The following is a 21,617-nucleotide window of genomic DNA, read 5'->3' as shown; positions in this document are numbered from 1 at the left end:
TGTTCACCTGCTGTTCAAGATCGAGTCTCCAGTTTGTCCTCGTCATTTCGAGTGAAAGTTGTGTTTTTTTGTTTGTATTTACTTTACTGGATTAAAGACTCTGTTTTCGCCAAGTCGCTTTTGGGTCCTCTTTCACCTGCATGACAGGATATGCATATTATTGGTACCATTTAAAAGGAAACACTTTGAAGTTTGTGTAAATGTGAATTTAATGTAGGAGAATATAACACAATAGATCTGGTAGAAGAAAATACAATGAAGAAACCAACCAGTGTTTTTTACCACCATCTTTGTTAAAGCCATCACTCTGGTAGGTTAAATGCAGCATTTGAAGTGTACATTTAACCTACATAGCAGTCAATACAAACTGAAATCTATTAGCATACAAATGTGTGCAAATGATCTTTTCAGATCTTCTCAGAAATTAATAAAGTCCATGGAATGAATATAGACAAGGGTTCTTCTAATAACTTTTAGGGGTTCCCTGCACAGTTTCAATTTCAAGAACCTTTAAAGGATACCCCCAGGAACCATAACTTTTTAGAGTGTAGAACCTCCTTACTGCTTAAACTTTCAGAGGTTAAACTGTGCCCGTGTGAAAACATTAGCAGCTTTTTTTGATCAAGAAAGGGCACGTAATAAGTGATCCTGCAAGTAGGGACAGTTTCATCAGCTACCTCATATAAGCACATGAGGGGGAGGAGTTTCTGTGATTTAGGCCGGCTTCGACTCTGCCATTGGTTGAGGGCAGTTCTTGTTTTATCTGTCTGGAATGTTGGACAGTAGCCCATTTCAAAGGAGATGGGCTTGATAAACGTGGCTGGATAACAGACATAAACAGGACTTGGATGCTAAGCAGGTATCACCGTGAGTTTTTCTTTCCTTTATCCAAGTGCAGAAAGACTATGTCATTCAATAAAACGTGGAATACTAACTTCTGTGACTTTTTTGAAGTGTTTAGCTGTGATGTGAATTCTGCAAGTTCAATAAATGAAAAGAGAGATAGAACATTGAAGATTCGACAGTGATTTAATGTACCTCTGTCTCTCTCCTCTAGCTGTTGTAGCGGCTGAAAGTTCGGGTCAGTTAACCATGCTGTTACAGAGGCTGTCTCTTCGTGCCGGGCTTCCCCCGAGCCCCAGGACTCAACGCACCACCATCTTCCCTCGTCTAGCCAAAGCACTGACACAAGGCAAGTGGGAGGGGCAAATTTATACATACATTCACATACCCGCACACATAATATAGGCCTACGTGCACCAGTAATTGAAGAGCTGTATAGATGTCTCTGTAGGATAAATGTTGAAAATACTAGGCTATTATTCCAGTGATGACAATTTCAATGATTTCAGTAGCTTGAGTTTTTAGTAATAACATGATAATTTCCCCAAGCAAGAAGGATAGCCTAGTTCCCTAAATTCATCAAGTCCAGATCATTCAATGATATCATCTTGCATACTTGTGTATACTTGTTTATCCTCCTGGGCCACTCTTAACATGAGATTGATAGCTTTAAGATAATGGAGGCCTATCCATTTTTGTCCATCTCAATCTCTCTCTCTGATTCTGTTATTACCCCTCACCCCTGCACCCCAGTCTTTTTCTGCTCCCACCTCTGTTTCTATCTCCCTCTCTCCCTCTCTCGCTCATGCGGTTGGCTGCTCTTTAGTGGAGAGATGTGTGCAGTCAGCGCTGGCTTTTGGAGGTTGCCATGCTGATGTGGCAGTTTGCACCCTGTCATTTTCCATCTCCATGGATTCCAGGGAATTTAGGAGGGGGGGGAAGGGGGTTCCTGGCTGCTCTTAACCTAACACTTTATATAATCAGTGATGGACCAAAACAGAACCCAGCACACACACTTACTGGTAGGAGATGCACTGTTGTGTGCTGGTTATGCACAGTGTTTATGAACATTGTCTCAAGCTAACATGGTGTGTGTGCACAGCAAAATGTAAGCATATGTGAAATGTGCATGAAGCTGATCTGTTATCTTATATCGTCCTTCCTCCATTTAGGCTTTGCTTTAATTCATCTTTCATCCAAATAAGGGAGGGAGGCAATATACATGTATAAAGCATTTGAACAGGGCTTCCGACTAGAGCTGGGACGATAAACCAGAAATGCTCGACAACGACCATACCAATCATTTATCGTAAGCATTCTGCTGATGTTGTTCATTGCGATAAGTAGCCTATACTAGAGAAATGTGACGTTTGAAAATGTAAGACGTTTGCTGCGTGATTGTTAACGGGACAATTGATGGCTACAACCATCAAACTAGTAGTAGTAGTTTAAAGGATCGTCAGAAAAACAACTGTGGTGCACATTCATGTTGTAAATGCGTCGTTCTATTTATCGTAAGCGCATCAATTCAGGTAATTTAGCGCAATATAGATTTTTGTCCATATCGCCCGGCTCCACTTCAGACTCACACTATAAAGCACCAAATTGTGTATTCTTTCTCACAGTGGGTCTGGCGCGTGCCAACAGTAACTCCTTCACCCACCGCGGGGAGCTCCGCAAGGCCAAGAGGATTGTGGTCAAGCTGGGCAGCGCCGTAGTCACCCGGGGTGATGAGTGCGGCCTGGCGCTGGGCAGGCTGGCCTCGGTAGTAGAGCAGGTGAGGAAGGTCTTAAGGCTGACGGGATCACAAGACCTCCACACAAGATGTCTTGGAGCTTGTGTTTTTAACAACTGTCTTGCTTATTGTAGTTTATTCATTGTTGCAAGAAGACTTAAAAGGCTTTAGATGTGGCTCAATGAGGTAGAAAGTGTTTTGTGTTGTGTTGCAGGTGGCCATGCTACAGAACCAGGGGAGAGAGATGATGATCGTCACCAGCGGAGCGGTGGCCTTCGGCAAGCAGAGACTGAGGCATGAGATCCTGCTGTCCCAGAGTGTCAGACAGGCCCTGCACTCTGGACAGAACCAGATCAAAGACATGGTGAGACAACAGTCCAGTTCTTATAGAACCTTACCAGCGCAAAGATATGATGAGTCCAGGTCTTATACAACCTGCAAAAAAAACATGGTGATATCACTTATTATAAAATCAACTCAAAACATACCTCCCTCTCCCAATCTTTCTCTCTCTCTCTCTCTCTCTCTCTCTCTCTCTCTCTCTCTCTCTCTCTCTCTCTCTCTCTCTCTATCTCTATCTCTATCTCTATCTCTATCTCTATCTCTCTCTCTGTCGGTTTCAGTCAGTACCAGTTTTGGAGGCGCGGGCCTGTGCGGCAGCCGGACAGAGTGGTCTGATGGCCCTGTATGAGGCCATGTTCACCCAGTACAGCACATGCACTGCACAGGTACCTACGCTATCTCTATGTATTTGAATTCACACTGTGTTACCCAGCACAATTACCTCTCAATAAAGTTTTATCGAAACAGGATTTGCTCTGATGTAATCCCAGGTCCTGGTCACCAACCTGGACTTCCATGACGACCAGAAGCGGCGGAACCTGAACAGCACGCTGCAGGAGCTGCTCCGCATGAACATCGTACCCATTATCAACACCAACGATGCCGTGGTGCCCCCGCCCGAGCCCAACAGCGACCTCAAGGGGGTAAACGTGGGTAAAGGGCACGGGGGGGACCGGAGGGGCAAGAACAGGGGCGAGAGGTGTGTATAGCGGAGTAGTGTTAGCTGCTAGCATACTAGCATACAGCTATTATGTTTCACCGCCTCACCTCGCTCTACCCGCCCACTACCCCTCCTTTCCCCCCAAAAGATGTGCATGCAGGGATGGTTAGAGGAGATTGGATGGGGTGCATGCATTGCTTTAGTTCCCGTCTGGATGGTGGCGGACTGGGCCTAGAAGTGTGGCTGTCTGGGGATGACTAATGGAGGTAGAAGCACGTTTCTATACTCCGTTCTCAAGCCCAAGTGAAACTAACAAGTTCTTCTGCTGCTGGAAACGCACGACTACTAGTAATAAACGACTAAACATTGTAGTATCAGTGGCTTTGCTAAACCACACAGTAGACAAGCTAATAACATGAAATGAAATGCTTCGATTTCAATCATGTATTTTCTTATACACTGACCTCAAAATTTCAACTGATAACAAACATCAGAAACAGTCTGGTCATTGACCCTTGACCCAATACATTTCTATCTCTTGCTGTGAGACTAACTCCTTTTTTCCCTCCCCTGCAGGTCATCAGTATAAAGGACAATGACAGCCTGGCGGCACGCCTGGCCGTGGAGATGAAGGCAGACCTCCTCATTGCTCTCTCTGACGTAGAAGGTACGCTGCTAACACAGCAACACATTTATTATTTTTTAAACATTTTATTTAACTTGGCAAGTCAGTTAACAAACAAATTCTTATTTACAATGACAGACTAGAAACAGTGTGTTAACTGCCGTGTTCAGGGGTAGAACAACATATTTTTACCTTATCAGCTCGGGGATTCGATCTAGCAAACTTTTGGTTCATGGCCCAAAGCTCCAACCACTAGGCTACCTGCCGTTAGGCAGCACACCATCTGCCAGCACTCTGGGTCAAAACCACACACGCTCATTTAGGAGAATTCATGTAAGAGGGAGAACTACAGGTATTTTGGGTTGTGTTTGTCAGGCACAGAATGGAAGAAAACAGACTGAAACAGGAAGTGACCACCTGGACTTGTACAATAGGAAACGCACATTTTCCATTGCAAAATGTTTTAAAACGTTTTCCATTGCGTGCCCTAATTAACACAACCCTGGTTGTATTTGGAAATATCACTGATGGATTGGAAGGTAATCTTTGTGCAAGTAAACAATCACGCAACCATAGTTACCTCCCATCTCTCGTAGGACTGTACGACAGCCCTCCTGGAACGGATGACGCCAAACTCATTGACATCTTCTACCCTGGTGACCAGCTGTCGATCACCTACGGCACAAAATCCAGGGTGGGGATAGGAGGCATGGAGGCCAAGGTATGTACACAGATGTCAATGTTTAGATTTAGTCTAGTTATTCTCAAAATGATGAAAATAGTGGGCCATTTTAGTCAACTAAATACCCTTTCATTTTAGTCACATCGTTGTCATGACGTTGCCCTCTTTGGGTACAGCAAGCCCCATCCCCCTCTCCCTGTCTCCTACACTCAGGCTGCTGTGGTCAGAGAGAGGTCGTAAATTCCTGGAGGAGATTATCTCCTCATGGCCACAGTATAGAGACAGAGTGAATTTCCATAGAGAACAAAGGAATTTCTTCCACCTGACAGGTCTGAACAACATTTATGTTCCAGAGAAGGTATAAAAGATCGGTGAAGAATCCAGCTACGAACTGGTCCGTTTGGTACAATTTTGTAAAACTCAAGGGAGACAATACGGCCACATTACCATAACGCTGTTTATATAATAGCCTCAGATATGAGGTTTACATCTAATTCTTGTATAAGATGATTGAGTGAGGATGATACTGTTGAGACAGCCCTTTTCGATGTTCCGAATAAAACCCCACCTGGGTTTTCTATCACCAGACCATATTTCTCTCAGTTACGAGAGGACAAAGGTTGCAGACCAGCTTATCTCGAAAACGAGAGGGCCAAGGTTGCAGACCAGACTGCTGAATCTTTTAACCATCCCACGTGGTTAAACTCTTAGACTATCGATACCGACAGAATAAGAAGTCTTTGATATTAATTACTAGTCTGTATTAACTATGTTAATTACTAGTCTGCAGCTAGGAATTCGGTATCATTGAACGCGAAGACCGACAACCGCCGAAACATCTATCCATAACGACATGAATGAATGTCACTCTGAACTATCCATTCTAACCACGACAGAGAGGGCGGACAAACTCTCCAACAGAAACGAACTTTTAAACAGAGACCCCGACGACACACTGAGCGTAAATATGTATATTGATTGCAATTGTTCCCAAATGAGTGAGCGTTCATGTGCAAAGGATTAGCATTTCAATAATTATCAACTGTGTGTTCTCTTATCTCAGTCGACCCTCACTTCCCTTTTGTACACCAAGCCGTGATGCCGGTTTATCCCACTGGGGAAACTCCGTTATCATTTCCTTGTAACTATCTACTGTTTGTTTATGCATTTCTGTGAATTACTTAGTTAGTAAATAAATGATTTTAAGACAATTGATGTATGGATGACTCATAGTGAAGACTGGGTTCGTGCAGATAACCAACAATTTACGACGTTTGGAATGAGACTAACATGAGGTAAAGAAGAATTAATTAATCAGAAGACTATTAATCAGATATGAAAATATCTGAAAAGTTATATTAGGAAAATTATAACTTTGTAATCTGAATATTTTCCTTTTTTGCCCCGACTTCCTAGTTAATTACAGTTACATGATTAATCAGTTTAATTTGCGTAATAATAATTACAGAGAGTCATCTGATAAAAACTAAAAGTCTTAATTTAATGATAGTAAAGACACAACATCATATTTGTATTGCCTCATTAAAACATAAATCACTGATTTCCATGTGCGCAAACATACGTAGCCTTATAAATAAAAGAAACACCAACGAGCCACCAGAAACACCAACGAGCCACCAGAAACACCAACGAGCCACCAGAAACACCAACGAGCCACCAGAAACACCAACGAGCCACCAGAACAGCTTCAAGCACCTTATTACGAAACTTGTAGAATCTATGCTAAGTCCATAATTCCATCATTTTGTGTTTTGTTGATGATGGTGGAAAACACTGCCTCAGGCACTGCTCCCGAATCTTCCACAAGTGTTCAATTGGGTTGAGATCTGGTGACTTAGACGGTCATGACATATGGTTTACATCGTTTTCATGCTCATCAACCCATTCAGTGACCCCTCGTGCCCTGTGGATAGGGGCATTGATAGCCATGGGAGCCAAAATAGTGGCTTGCCCAGCATTTTGATACATTGCCCCTAAGCATGATGGGATGTCAATTGCTTAATTAACCCAGGAATCACACCTTTATGGAAGCACCTGTTGTCAATATACTTTGTATCCATCATTTACTAAAGTGTTACCATTATTTTTGCAGTTACCTGAAGATTAGAATAGGAAAGTGTGTCGATCAAAACATGTAAGAGTGGAGGACTACAGAGTGTCTAGGTCTACATCTCTGTAATAAGGTGTTGTGAAAGTCTTCTGAAGTCAATGTGTGTCAGACTGATATTTGGCTTCAACCAACAGTTAAGCATGTCTTTACATTGGGGGCCAAATCTGTACTTGAGAAACAAGTGGGGAATAGAAAATTGTCAAAGTGTCCCCCCCCTCTACTTCTAGGTAAAGGCGGCCCTGTGGGCACTACAGGGGGGCACGTCGGTAGTCATTGCCAACGGCACCCACCCCAAGGTGACAGGCCACGTCATCACTGACATCGTGGAGGGCAAGAAAGTGGGCACCTTCTTCTCCGAGGTCAAACCTGCCGGTGAGTTCACCCCGGGTCATCTCTGTGTGACAGACACTGATGATGAAGGCTATTAGATTGATGATGATCACCATGACAACAATGAGCATAGTGATAATGGTGATAATTATGGTGAGGATCACAATGATGAGTATGGTGGTTCTTATGATGAAGAAGATGTTTGTTATTCTAAATGATGATGATAATTATGGTCACCGTAGCCTCATCGAGAACCAGGCTTCACTAATCGGTAAAGCCTGTTGAAGTCTATGGCAGAAAGTAGCTACAAAGGGGTGGAAACCAGTGATGCCTCGCAACACGTCAAACCAATCAAATGCCTTGCTTGAGTGGAGCTCAAAAGTGTGTGAAGATGGCTGGGAAATCGCAGATTAAAACCCCAACGAAATATGTTGATATATGCCGGGTTTGTCGCGGCTTTTAATTTCAATAAATGGCAGACAGTCGGGCTCACACTTGATACTCTAAACATTTACCATATCCTGCAGGTAGATATGGGATAATATCTGTTGAGTGATCAAGCAGAAGAGTTGCATTGCCTTCATCGACTCGGAAAACAGTGACGAACAAATCACACGTGCTGCCCTTCTAATGGGCATGTGCGGGGAGGGTTCTTGAAATGTAACATCCAATCAAAATGTAGCCGATCCTCTGGAATCCAGCCGACCGTTCTAGTCGTTTCGGCTAGCAAGACATTATCCAGACTATGGCTACACGTGACTATGGTTACAATGATGCATGCGAATGTTGGTCTGTTTTGTTGTTGGTTTGTGTTGCCTGTGCTCATCACTGTAGTGTCTATCTCCAGGCCCCACAGTGGAGCAGCAGACTGAGATGGCCCGGAACTCTGGCAGGACCCTGGCAGCCCTTCATCCAGAACAGGTCAGACCATCATACACAGTTCTACATTATACAGTCAGACCCTCATACACAGTTCTACATTATACAGTCAGACCCTCATACACAGTTCTACAGTATACAGTCAGACCCTCATACACAGTTCTACATTATACAGTCAGACCCTCATACACCGTTCTACATTATACAGTCAGACCCTCATACACAGTTAGACCCTCATACACAGTTCTACAGTATACAGTCAGACCCTCATACACAGTTCTACAGTATACAGTCAGACCCTCATACACAGTTCTACAGTATACAGTCAGACCCTCATACACAGTTCTACAGTATACAGTCAGACCCTCATACACAGTTCTACAGTATACAGTCAGACCCTCATACACAGTTCTACAGTATACAGTATACCTGATCCCAGGCGTGTCAGTAGCACTATTCTTACTGCGGTTTGTTTCATTTGATTGAACTGTCTCCACCCCAGAGAGGTGAGATCATCTGTCACCTGGCAAACCTGCTGGTTGAGAAGAAGGAGGAGATCCTTGCTGCTAACAAGATGGACATGGACCTAGCAGTCAATGCAGGTGACTATTCCTATCTTGTCTATCTCTCTGAATGGGTTCCTGGTATTTGTCAAACCAGCTCATACTTGTAGGGACATTTACTTGTCAACATCCCATTGTGTGACTATGTGAGGATGTGGATAATTAGAGGGTGTGGTTGCATTTAAACGTTCTGTATATACGAGCTGCTCTAACTGAGTAGTCAAAGTGATCGTCCGGTGTTTTCTGCTGTATTTGATTCTTTGTGGTCTCCATCCCCTATCAGGTCAGTTGTCGTCAGCCTTGCTGAACCGTCTGAGCCTGTCCCCGGGCAAGCTGAATAGCCTGGCTATAGGCCTGAGACAGATAGCCCTGGCCTCTCAGGACAGCGTGGGCAGAGTGCTGCGTAGGACCAGAGTAGCCCACAACTTAGAGCTAGAGCAGATCACTGTGCCCATAGGAGTACTGCTGGTCATCTTCGAGGCCCGCCCCGACTGCTTGCCACAGGTAATTTGTGTGTGTTTCTGTGTGTTTGGGCTCGTCTGTGTTTGAGAGAGAGTTTGGGGTTCTGTTTGTGCACTGCTGATCCTTTTGTGGTAAGATGGGGTGTTCGTGCTGGGGGTCATGCTATATGTTCAGTACCTGTGAAAGTGAACGTTTTTTACACACCTACTCATTCAAGGGTTTTTCTTTAGTTTTGCTATTTTCTACATTGTAGAATAATAGTGAAGACATCAAAACTATGAAATAACACTTGGAATCATGTAGTATATGGACTTGGTCATTTTACCAAATAGGGCTATCTTCTGTATACCACCCCAACCTTGTCACAACACAACTGATTGGCTCAAACGCATTAAGAAGGAAATAAATTCCACAAATGAACTTTTAACAAGGCACACCTGCTAATTGAAATGTATTCCAGGAGACTACGTCATGAAGCTGGTTGAGAGAATGCCAAGTGTGTGCAAAGCTGTCATCAAGGCAAAGGGGGGCTACTCTGAAGAATCTCAAATATAGAATATATTTTGATTTGTTTACACTTTCTTTGGTTACTACAGGATTCCATGTGTGTTATTTCATAGTTTTGATGTCTTCACTGTTATTCTACAATGTTGAAAACAGTACAAATAAAGAAAAACCCTTGAATGAGTAGGTGTGTCCAAACTTTTGACTGTTACTGTAATTCTGTGGCTAAAAGGCTGTTGCTCTCATTTGCGTGTAGGTATCAGCTCTAGCCATAGCCAGCGGCAATGCTCTGCTGGCGAAGGGGGGCAAGGAAGCAGCCAACACCAACCGCATCTTACATGAGCTGACCCAGGAAGCACTGGATATCCACTGGGTCAAAGAGGCTGTACAGCTGGTAAGTATCAGCTGGAAAAACATCCCATTTAAGAAAAACAGCATGGAAAGTTATTTAAATAACATAATTTATGCTAAAATCTGAGTAATTCTGTGTTACTCTGCCAGTAGTAAATACAGTCACCATGCAAAAGCAACCTTTCATTCCTCATTTACTAAGGTGAGGGATTCAAATGTAGCACAGTGAATTTCCCTTATAGATTGAGTCTGGATATGACAATCTGTTGCTAGTAAATTGGAATGCATACACATTTTGTGTGTGTAACTGTGTATTCTATGTGTGTTCCAGGTGAGTACCCGTGAGGAGGTGGAGGACCTGTGTAGACTAGATGAGATGATAGACCTGATCATCCCGCGAGGCTCATCCCAGCTGGTCAAGAACATTCAGAGCGCAGCCAAGGGCATCCCAGTTCTGGGCCACAGTGAAGGCATCTGCCACGTCTACATCGACTCGGAGGCCGCCATCGACAAGGTCATCAAGATCGGTCAGTGGGACACACACAGACGCACACAGGCCAGACCGGGATTCGAATACATGCTTATTTAATTATTTGAATTTTAAAAACATATTTTCTGTGTATTTTAGTATTTTCAAATAAAGTAGCCAAATCAGCTACCACTTCGAAGTATTTAAACAATACTATTAGTATATTTCAAATATCCCTATGACTAAACAGACCTGGTTCAAATGTATGGGAGTATTTAAATATTTGTATTAGAAAATATACTTGTTAATAAGAGTCAATGTGCAGCAGGTGGGACGGAGTCAGGGGCAGGACACAGAGAATGAGTAAGAACAGACTTTACTCAACAAAACAGCAAAATATTCCACGCAGGGAAAATATACCAGCTCACAAATAAGTGGCCACTTAACACAGAACAAACACGCACAAAACCATGGGGGGAACCAGAGGGTTAAATAAGGAACATAATTATGGGAATGGAAACCAGGTGTGTACAATGAAGACAAAACAAATGGAAAATGAAAGTGGATCGGTGGCAGCTTGAAAACCGGTGACGTTGACCACCGAATGCCGCCCGAACAAGGAGAGGGACCAACTTCGGCGGAAGTCGTGACACTTGTCTGTGTTTTCAAAGAGATGCCAATACTTTTCCAAATATTCAACTACCTGATGTATTTTCTAAGAAAAATATCTAAATACTTAATGTAATGTATTTGAAAGTAATTGAAATACCTTTTAACTGGTATTTGAACCCAGGTCTGACAGACACGCCCACATAATTGAATGGTTGTTTTACTACCAATGAAGGAGAAGGAAGTGATTGATTGACATTTTCTCTCACCAGTCAGAGACTCTAAATGTGACTATCCTGCGGCCTGCAATGCTATGGAAACACTGTTGGTTCACAGGGACATACTCAGGACTCCTTTGTTTGACCAGATCATAGACATGCTCCGCACCGAACAGGTAAGACCACATACACAAACAAATACACAGGTACAGACACACTGACAAAGTGATATTCTCCTTTTTGTTGGGGTGAGGTGGATGGGTTTACACGTGTTGATTAACCACATTAATCATGTCTCATGGATTTATGCTCCTAAAACCAAATTCACAAAAATGAACACTAACAGCTTACTATGCAGTTGATGATAACCATAATAAGAAGACAGACTACCAAGTATCACTAAAAGTTAGGTTGTGTTTCACAGGATCAGATCAATCTATTGCACTCTATGGAAATTTTGGTCATTCAACTTTAAAGAAAAAATATTTCCTGTAAAAAAATATATATATCTCAGCAATGACATAATTTGGAATTATTTCTGCAACTCTTCAACCTACTGTCTTTCTTTCACAACTGCCACCAGTTTGGCGTAAAAACATTAACAAAGACATTGACATAGTAAAATAAATGCATGTGTGTAAAAAAATATAAAGAACATTCCATGCTGAAACACTCATTTAAGTTGATGGGCTATATTTAGGATAATGTTTAACAGCTATGTTATTCTATTTAGAAAGTAATCTTATTTTGTTTTATATATTTTACATGTTAGGAAAATTCCATCAAATCCTTGAATGTTTCAAAAAAAATTCCAGCAGTTTACTGGTAAACTTTGAAAGTTACTGGCAATACCCTCCCTGTAACGGTTTTCTTGTGGTGAAGGAGAGGCGGACAAAAACGCAGCGTGGTTTCTATTCATGGTACTTTAATAAAGCAACTACACATGAACAATCTACAAAACAAGAAACGTGAAAACCTAAACAGCCCTATCTGTTGCAAACACAGAGACAGGAACAATCACCCACCAACACACAGTGAAACCCAGGCTACCTAAGTATGATTCTCAATCAGAGACCACTAATGACACCTGCCTCTGAGAACCATACTAGGCCGAAACATAGAAATACCCAAATCATAGAAAAACAAACATAGACTGCCCACCCCAACTCACACCCTGATCATACTAAATAATGACAAAACGAAGGAAATAAAGGTCAGAACGTGACACTCCCTTTGTAACCCTAGATCCAAGCAAGTTGTCTGACTCAACCAGTTTAGCAATCAGTCAATCTTAACTCCCCGATTGATTGATTAATTGACCGCTCGTTTTATGTAATGATGACCCCTCCCATGTGTGACCCCCTCTAGGTGAAGATTCACGCTGGCCCCAGGTTTGCCTCCAACCTGACCTTCAGCCCGTCAGAGGTCAAGTCTCTGAGGACAGAGTACGGGGATCTGGAGTGCTGCATGGAGGTGGTGGACAGTATGCAGGAAGCTATAGACCATATCCACAGATATGGCAGCTCCCACACCGACGTCATTGTGACTGAAAACGGTAAGGCTGTCTGTCTATGTAATTGTTGTGAGGCGTTTCTGTTTTTCCTCTTCTTTATCCTTTGTTTTTTTTTATCCTGTTGATTCACCCAGATTAGTCTGGGTGAGAGAGACCACATCTCTCTTTCAAGAGAGACCTGTCCTTCAATCTTCCTACCACTTCTTTCTCAAAGTGATGACAGCACTTTTTGCCTCAGTGTACAACCTCCCTATGAGACTACTTTGAAGGGGACAGAACTGATTTGAATGTAGAACAGGTTTTGCTAAGGGAACAGTGTTATTCATTTATATTTAGTTATATGATTTATTGTCATCTTAAATGTTAATGTCCACTCAAGTTTGATAATTCATTTTGATTGAGTACTTTACTGACATTATCCAATACAGGTTGGGTTATAGATGTTTTTTTAGTCAGTTCCCTGCAGACAGAGCATTTCTGCCTCAGTTCTACCATCTAGTGGCCACAGATTGTACAACACGTGGAACCACATTGAATTCTCCATTTTGTGTAATAGAAGAAATATACTGACAGTGACAATGATGGTAGTTGACTATGAAGATGATGGTAGTTGTTGTGATGATGAGGATGACGATAATGATTCTTACAGAGGACACAGCGGAGCGGTTCCTGCAGCAGCTGGACAGTGCTTGTGTGTTCTGGAACGTCAGTTCGCGATTCGCAGACGGATACCGCTTCGGACTGGGTATGCATTCGTTATTTACTTTTTTATCACCTCACTTACTGTTCAACTACCCTACTCACTCACTCATTCTCTGTCTCCCTCCTTCCTCTAGGTGCTGAGGTGGGCATCAGCACATCTCGTATCCATGCCCGGGGCCCCGTGGGCCTGGAGGGTCTCCTCACCACTAAGTGGGTCCTGAGAGGAGACGGCCACACTGCTGCAGACTTCTCTGAACAGGGCACCATGGAGTACCTCCACGAGAATTTGCCAGTCACACAGCCACAGCCCAGACAGATAGCTGCCCAGAGTGAGGAATGACAGAGGACCTCCAACTAGAGACACGCCTAAACACACTTAACCACCATGAGAGAAAAGCTTTCCCCTGGTGCCAAAGAAACAATCCCATTGTCATATTCATTCGATCTGGATCAGAGTTTACATTCATTCTACATCAGCTCTCAAAAGTTTTATTGCAGTGATTACCTCACTCAGTATTCAGTGAATCAACTCATGATTGATTACATTGACCCTGTTAGACTGTAGAAGGTCTCACACCATTGGTCTAGACATTAATTATGCACAGTAGTGGTGAGTTTGGTACATATGTTCTCCACGACCCACACTTAAAGGGAATTTTTGCTTAAGCTAGTTTACATCTTTGTTATTATCTCTATCAAGAGGCTCCCCTCTTGGTTTTAGTTCCTATTGATTGGTCTGTTGTGCTGTGCTCTACCGGATGAGACCCTTACCCTCAAAGTATTGGTTCGGTGATATGAATGCACAACCAAACAGTGTTGATGCTAGGTTTAAAGCTCAACCTAAGTTAGGAAATTACTGATGTGTCATTTAAATTGGGCTTGAATTGTAGGTCCTCAAGGCCACAAATTGTATGAATTGCTTTTAACATTAATACTGCATCGTTTTGCAGTTCTACCAACACAATCCTTATTTATATGCAGTTAAATGACCAGTGATGAACCATTGGATAAACAATATTTAATAACCTTAAATGTGTTTTGTCATAGATATGGATGAATAAAACCATTTATTGACCCAATCTTATTCATAAGCATTCAAGTTAGATTGAATTCTACAAGAAAGCACGTCCTTTTTTTTATTTTCCTCAAAACTTTTTATGTCCTTTTGAATGCAAATTCTTTATTCTCCTGCTTTTGCTTTTTTTTCACACTGTCAATTTACGTCGACTTTACAGTGCCCAGAGCCTCTGTCAGATACAAGAGCTGCTTTCCGTCTCCTTCAGGGGACTACTGCCTTAAGATACAGCGCTGATGTTACATTCCAGCTTATGAGCTTTATATCTGATGTCAAGCGACGCACACCACAGATCAGTTCTGTTTTGTTTTTTTGTAATTTGTAGACCATATTGTAGAATAAAAGTTTTTGGTGAATAACAATGGGATTTTCATTTTTTCTCTGGTCCTTTGATTAGGAGATGAATAACTCAAGAATGCCAATGACTTTACATGTATGTTCGTCTCTGTCCTTCCACCACTCTTTTCTACTAACACAAATAACAAATTAGCACCAAAGAAGGAATACTGATCTGAAAACAGACGTCAGAAAAGGGACTTTTTAATGGTTCTCATCTGGGAATAAGGCTTTTCCGTAAGTGGGGCATGGAAGATGGAAGACAATACTACAGAGGTTTAATTATCCAGCTATCAGAAATGAAAAGAAAGAGGGAGAGAACTGAGACTAATAATGGAATCACAGAGTATGCTCTTCTGTGGTTCTTCTTCTCTCAGCTAAAGAATTCATCCTCCAAAACGCACTACTTACCCTTCAATCAGTCCTCCACAAGTCCAAAGGGTACATTGATGAAGAATAAATGAAGAAAAGACAGGATATTGTCAGATCTCACTGTTTTGGTACTTCTATGGAAGAAGCTTAATATTTGTAATGGAAAGTATTGTATTAATGACTTGCAGAGGTAGAGACTCTGATACATGGATATTTTGCTGTTCTAGAATAGTCTATTGATGATGGATCATGCAGCTTTTGGCCAGCCAAGTAGGGCCTGTAGTATGCATGTTCTTTGCATGTAGCGTGTACAGAGGTAAACATACTGAGACACACAAACATAACGTACATGGTTGACACTAGATTTGAATCATGTCAGGACCCCCTGCATTAACTTCCATTTACGACAGACGCCAAGCACCCTGTGAATGTTTCCCCGTTTAGGCAGAGCCAGATCCCATGTTTCACCCTGTTGACGCACTGACGACCGTGGGGATTGGAGTCCACATATATCAGAGGACGCAGGGCATGTCACTGGACTTTTACAGCAAAGTCGACCGTTCTTTAATTGAACATTACTCAAGGCCAAAACTTATATTTCTTGTTTTGTTTGATCTAAAGAGACTCAAAAGTGTTCCCAGCTGGGCTTCAATTTTTTTAATCAATAATTCATTGTCAAAGTTATTTATTCATGTGTATCTTCACCAATTATGGGCGTCTAATTAACAATTTCAATAATTGATGTTTATTTCTGAAAGGGTTCCTTATCACACTGGCTGCTGAAAAATGCATGAGCAGGGAAGCAGACTTGGTTTAGTTTTTTTGTTCTGAGAGAGCTTGATGCTTGGGGCTAGTACCAGGACACATTGGCTCTTCCCCTTTGAGTTGGCGCTAGCCCTGTGATGTGGGTCTAATACGGGCTTCTTTCATGGACCCAAAGCCCCTGCTCGGCACCATGTGATCTCATAAAGTCTCCTACATGCCCATCCTCAGATACCCTTTTTTTGTTCTTTAATTACCGGCTTCAAATAATAATGTTTCCGTGTTCATTTTTGCTTTGTGTATCGGGGGATGATGATGATGTCACCACAGTCTGCAGAGTTGGACCTTGATGTGTATGCCTCTATGGCTATCCAACTCCATGGCTTAGGTTTAAAATGACAAATAATGAACTTTAATAAAAGTATGCAAAACAAGACTGTTCCCGTAACCAACTTTGATAATGACAGTAGTTAATAAAAACAAAAGGCTCCTTGGTTGACTTTTATCAACTTTTCATTTATTTTGGTTCTTATAGGACAGGGGGTTGGGGACTGGCAAAGCAGATCATTTTGCTCTGCAGCAACCAAAGCCAGAGAGACCATCACCGTTACCATACGAGCATCGCCTGAGCACCGAGGTCTACTTTCCCATTCTAAGCAAAGCAGCGAAGACCCAACACCAAATGGAACAAAACCCCCAATCACATGAATGTGATTTCAGGGTCAGATGACCACAGTAGATACACAATAGTCAAACAGTGCTAGCAATAGAGGTTAGGGCTTCAATACAGAATTTAGAATTGGGCTGCATTAGGGGAGGAAGAGGGGGGTCTCGATTGACCTTCAGGGGGTCTCGGTGACACGTCTCAGGGAGCCGATGGTGGGGCTGGAGCTTCCCCACTCGCTGTGCCTCCTGTACTCGCCAGGGCGAAGGAAGTACTGACGACCCCTGTAGTGGGGGTGCTCGTGGAGGATCCAGTAACCCTCCATGACGTTGGCGGAGGAGATGTCGCGGCTGTGGAAGCTCTCGTGCAGGTCGGGGCAGTCCTCCATCATCTCCATGTTCTGACCCCTGAATTCAGAGCGCTCGTAGATCTTCATCCTGTAGTTTCCTCGATACTGGGAAAGAAGAAGACAGGCAAAATGGACAATGGATATATGAAATGATACACAGACAGTATATAGGCATTAATGTAAGTGTACTATAATGAGAATGAAATATAACTTGAACCACGACATTTGTGAAGAAGAAATTGATTGACCGTGTTAAAAAACGGTGTTGGTTGGCATTTGTGAATCTATTTGTCATGGCCTCAGCCAAATGTCAGTAAGAATCTAGCCAAGTAATTACAATAAATGCCAAGAAAGAAAAAAAAAGAGTAGACACTGAAGCCCTCAGCTCAAGAGACTGAAAACAATGTGGGACTGAGGACACACGATGTGGTACACTCACAGGGGGCACCATACGGCAGGAGCGGATGCAGTCGTTGAAACCAGCCCAGCGCTGGTAGTCGGGGTACTCGCCCTTGTTCAGCATGTACTGGTAGCCAGTGTAGTTGGGCTTCTCGTAGGCCACCCAACAGCCACTGTCCACCTTTATGGAGTTACAGCGGCTGAAGTGGTTGTGCATCTCAGCACAGTCGTTGCTGCACTCATAGTGGCGGCCCTGGAAGTTCTTGTCCTCGTAGAATATAATCTAGAGAAGAGAGATGGAAAGTTCAAATCAAAATGATACACACACGATAAGCTAACGCAGCAGACGTAAAAGAAACACCCGAGCAGAGTTTCCACATCCGCTTTCCAGCGGAAACTAGGTTGAATGAACTGTATCCCTGAAAGGCAGATGCATCCTGTTGTTGGCAACACCGCTAAGGGTGGGTGCACACATGATAACACAGATATTGGGGAAATGTTTTGGCTGTCTTCTGAAAAATGTAAATAACCTAGCACAGAATGAAAAACACAATTACATTTTCATTATCAGGAACTGCAATCCAACGTACACCATTTATGATGTGGAATTGAAATAGGCCAAGCCTACCTATAATATATAATTTTAGTACATGTGTTGAAGAAGAGAGTGTTATTGGACCAATAAGAAATTATCCACGGCTCATTTTCACATCCCAGAAACCGCACTGAGGTACATGCACATCCTTTAGGGCAGTGGTTCCTAAACCTTTTATAGTCCAGTACCCCGTCAAACATTCAACCTCCAGCTGCGTATCCCCTCTAGCACCAGAGTCAGCGCACTCTCAAACGTGTTTTTTTGCGATCATTGTAAGCCTGCCACACACACACACTATAAGATACATTTATTAAACATAAGAATGAGTGTGAGTTTTTGTCACAACCCTGCTCGTAGGAAGTGACAAAGTGCTCTTGTAGGACCAGGGCACAAATTATAATAATAATCAATCATTTTGCCCTCTATTTAGCCATCTTACATATAAAACTTTATTTGTTGATCAAAAATGGTGAATAACTCACCACAGGTTAATGAGAAGGGTGTGCTTGAAAGGATGCACATAACTCTGCAATGTTGGGTTGTATTGGAGAGAGTCTCAGTCGTAAATCATTTTCCACACAGTCTGTGCCTGTATTTAGTTTTCATGCTAGTGAGGGCCGAGAATCCACTCTCACATAGGTATGTGGTTGCAAAGGGCATCATTGTCTTAACAGCGCGATTTGCCAAGGCAGGATACTCAGAGCGCAGCCCAATCCAGAAACCTGGCAGTGGCTTCTGATTAAATTACATTTTCACAGAACCGCTTGTTGCAATTTCGACGAGGCTCTCTTGTTCAGATATCGGTAACTGGACTGGAGGCAGGGCATGAAAGGAATAAAGAATCCAGTTATTTGTGTCATCTTTTTCGGGAAAGTACCCAACTCACGTACCCAACTCACTCAAGTGCTTCGCTATATCACATTTGACATAGTCCGTAAGCTTGAGTTCATTTGCACACAAAGAAATCATACAATAATGGAAAGACCTGGGTGTTGTCCTTGTTGATGCATACAGAGAAGTGCTCCAACTTCTTAATCATAGCCTCAATTGTGTCCCGCACGTTGAATATAGTTGCAGAGAGTCCCTGTAATCCTAGATTCAGATCACTCAGGCGAGAAAAAAACATCACCCAGATAGGCCAGTCGTGTGAGAAGCTCGTCATCATGCAAGTGGTCAGACAAGTGAAAATGATGGTCAGTAAAGAAAACTTTAATCTTGTCTCTCAATTTAAAAAAAAGTGTCAATACTTTGCCCCATGATAACCAGCGCACTTCTGTACGTTGTAAAAGAGTTACATGGTCGCTGCCCATATCATTGCACACTGTAGAAAATACACCAGAGTTCAGGGGCCTTGCTTTAACAAAGTTAACCATTTTGACTGTAGTGTCCAAAACGTCTTTCTAGCTGTCAGGCATTCCCTTGGCAGCAAGAGCCTCTCATTGGATGCTGCAGTGTACCCAAGTGGCATCTGGAGCAACTGCTTGCACGCGTGTTATCACTCCACTATGTCTCCCTGTCATGGCTTTTGCGCCATCAGTATAGATACCAACACATCTTGACCATCAAAGTCCATTTGATGTCACAAAAATTGTCCAGTACTTTAAAAATATCCTCCTGTTGTCCTGGTTTCCAGTGGTTTGCAGAAGAGGATGTCTTCCTTAACAGACCCCCCATAAACGTAATGGACATATACCAGTAGCTGTGCCAGGCCCGCCACGTCTGTTGACTCATCCAGCTGTAACACATATAATTCACTGGCTTGTATGCGAAGCAGTAATTGTTTCAAAACATCTCCTGCCATGTCATTGATGCGTCAAATGTTGTTTGATGAAGGAATTGTCTGTATAGTTTTTGGGCCTTTTCCCCCAGCATTGTCCCAGCCATATCCGCGGCAACAGGAAGAATTAAGTCCTCCACAATAGTATGGGGCTTGTCTGTCTTAGCCACCCGGTAGCTCACCATATAAGACGATCTAGCCCCTTCTTATTAATGGTATCTGTTGCTTACTACTCGAAAGTTGTCTTAATTCTCGCTCAAAAAACTCCCGTGGCTGATTTTTTTTTAAATGTGAAGAATGTGAATCACATTTATATTTGGCATACCCCCGACGGCATTGCGCATACCACAGTTTGGGAATACCTGCTTTAGGGCATGGGACATAGGAATGTGTTGTATCGTTGGAAAAAAACTGTGTTGTGTCAATTGTGAGTGTGCCCATGTTGCTGGGGATCAGAAGTGCCCGATACGAGAGAGACAGGTTGAGGTTGCCAGGGTGAGAGTAGAACAGAAGGTGTCGTATGCTGAGGCAGTGAAGAGGATGATTGGTCATGGATGGGTAGTAGGCCTAGGCCAATACAGAGTGAATTTGAGACAAAAATATCTAAAGGATCATATTATTAAACAGACTTTTCAAAAATGAGTCTGTTGTAGACCCACTTCCTGTCTGCTTACCTCATGTCAAAATAAAAGTCCTGCACGCGCGCCATATGTGGGCAAAAAAGGAATAACTTGTGGGGGACTTTTATTTAGTCTGTTTATTAATAATACAATCCTTTAGATCCCTCAAACTCAACTCGAGCTCGAGGCGAGTTCCACTGCATTTTTTAATTGTTTTCTCCTCTAATCAGGGACTGATTTAGACCTGGGACACCAGGTGTGTCCAATTAATTATAAGGTAGAATAGAAAACCAGCAGGCTCCAATGCCCCTGCGTTAGATAACAAATACACCCGTGTTGCTAAAATAACCTACCTTTGAGACTATGCATTTGTGCTCCCCTCCTCTCCATCCAGTCCATTCATACTTGCACATTGGCTTTGAGCCTTTAACACGTTCTATTCACCATCTCCTAAAATCCCCCTCCAATATCATTACTGGCCAATCATTTATAGGTAAATTGCAAGCTATTTCGTTATTTATAATACTATCAAGTGAATCCAAATATGAAAGATGTATCACGGTTTATCACAGACAATTCCTGTATTTCCCCGTGAAACGCATGGTGTGTTCTCATGCTTACCTTGCTCATTGTGACTGTGTTTAGTTCGGACCGGACCGGGTAGTGAGTGGTACTGGACCTCTTTATAGACCCTGCAGGGATCAGGCCTTTGTAAATGTGACACAATGCTTTGTCGTGTCAGCACAATGTGCTCTACGGGCTACAGAAAACTATAGGGCTGGCCCACAGCAGGAGCTCTTTGTCTCGGTCAAAAGCTCTCTATCTCTATGGGAAATACTGTACAAAGGCACTTTCCAAAGTCACACAATAAGAGTTGCAACCTCTGCCTTTATTGGCATTGAGGCTAGCAATGTATAGACAGACTACCAGAGAGAGAGAAAAATACTAAGCCATCCTTAACAGCTTTATAATGAATTGAACTTGTTGCAATGAGTTTCTGATTTGCAGTGCATTCATTCAATCAGTAAGTTAATCAATAATATTCTTAA

The 21,617-nt window shown here is 42.6% G+C and overlaps 2 protein-coding genes across 4 annotated transcripts; one reads left to right on the top strand and one right to left on the bottom strand.

Moving 5' to 3' along the window:
• Positions 1–756: 756 nt before the first annotated feature.
• LOC124048230 (delta-1-pyrroline-5-carboxylate synthase-like) lies at positions 757–15,056 on the top strand. 3 transcript variants are annotated; one of them, XM_046368817.1, is made up of 18 exons: positions 757–859; positions 1,058–1,192; positions 2,469–2,620; positions 2,793–2,942; positions 3,202–3,306; positions 3,412–3,570; positions 4,158–4,248; positions 4,803–4,927; positions 7,247–7,391; positions 8,197–8,270; positions 8,731–8,830; positions 9,075–9,295; positions 10,014–10,151; positions 10,440–10,635; positions 11,459–11,580; positions 12,773–12,959; positions 13,567–13,662; positions 13,754–15,056. In XM_046368817.1, exons 2-18 carry the CDS (start codon positions 1,093–1,095, stop codon positions 13,957–13,959), a joined length of 2,367 nt encoding a protein of 788 aa, XP_046224773.1. In that variant the 5' UTR covers positions 757–859; positions 1,058–1,092; the 3' UTR covers positions 13,960–15,056. The 3 variants fall into 3 exon arrangements, with proteins under 3 accessions (XP_046224773.1, XP_046224772.1, XP_046224771.1); XM_046368816.1 differs by having other exon boundaries at positions 759–867; positions 3,412–3,564; XM_046368815.1 differs by having other exon boundaries at positions 759–867.
• A 1,603-nt stretch (positions 15,057–16,659) lies between these two features.
• Positions 16,660–21,321, bottom strand: LOC124048228 (gamma-crystallin M2-like). The gene is made up of 3 exons (XM_046368813.1): positions 21,190–21,321; positions 17,617–17,859; positions 16,660–17,282 (listed from the first exon to the last, which is right to left on the bottom strand). Exons 1-3 carry the CDS (start codon positions 21,196–21,198, stop codon positions 17,007–17,009), a joined length of 528 nt encoding a protein of 175 aa, XP_046224769.1. The 5' UTR covers positions 21,199–21,321; the 3' UTR covers positions 16,660–17,006.
• Positions 21,322–21,617: the final 296 nt, after the last annotated feature.

Source organism: Oncorhynchus gorbuscha, linkage group LG11 (assembly GCF_021184085.1).
Source record: "Oncorhynchus gorbuscha isolate QuinsamMale2020 ecotype Even-year linkage group LG11, OgorEven_v1.0, whole genome shotgun sequence".
In the NCBI taxonomy this organism is placed as follows: domain Eukaryota; kingdom Metazoa; phylum Chordata; class Actinopteri; order Salmoniformes; family Salmonidae; genus Oncorhynchus; species Oncorhynchus gorbuscha.
This window is presented reverse-complemented; position numbering and strand designations above follow the sequence as displayed.

What these genes read in the sequence shown, in the direction of transcription:
- LOC124048230 (XM_046368815.1), top strand. An exon ending in GCGACCTCAAGGGGGTAAAC is followed by an intron (nt 3,571 to 4,157) that starts GTGGGTAAAGGG and finishes CCTCCCCTGCAG; the next exon opens with GTCATCAGTATAAAGGACAA. An exon ending in TCAAAGAGGCTGTACAGCTG is followed by an intron (nt 10,152 to 10,439) that starts GTAAGTATCAGC and finishes TGTGTGTTCCAG; the next exon opens with GTGAGTACCCGTGAGGAGGT.
- LOC124048228 (XM_046368813.1), bottom strand. An exon ending in CCTGCCGTATGGTGCCCCCT is followed by an intron (nt 17,283 to 17,616) that starts GTGAGTGTACCA and finishes CTTCTTTCCCAG; the next exon opens with TATCGAGGAAACTACAGGAT.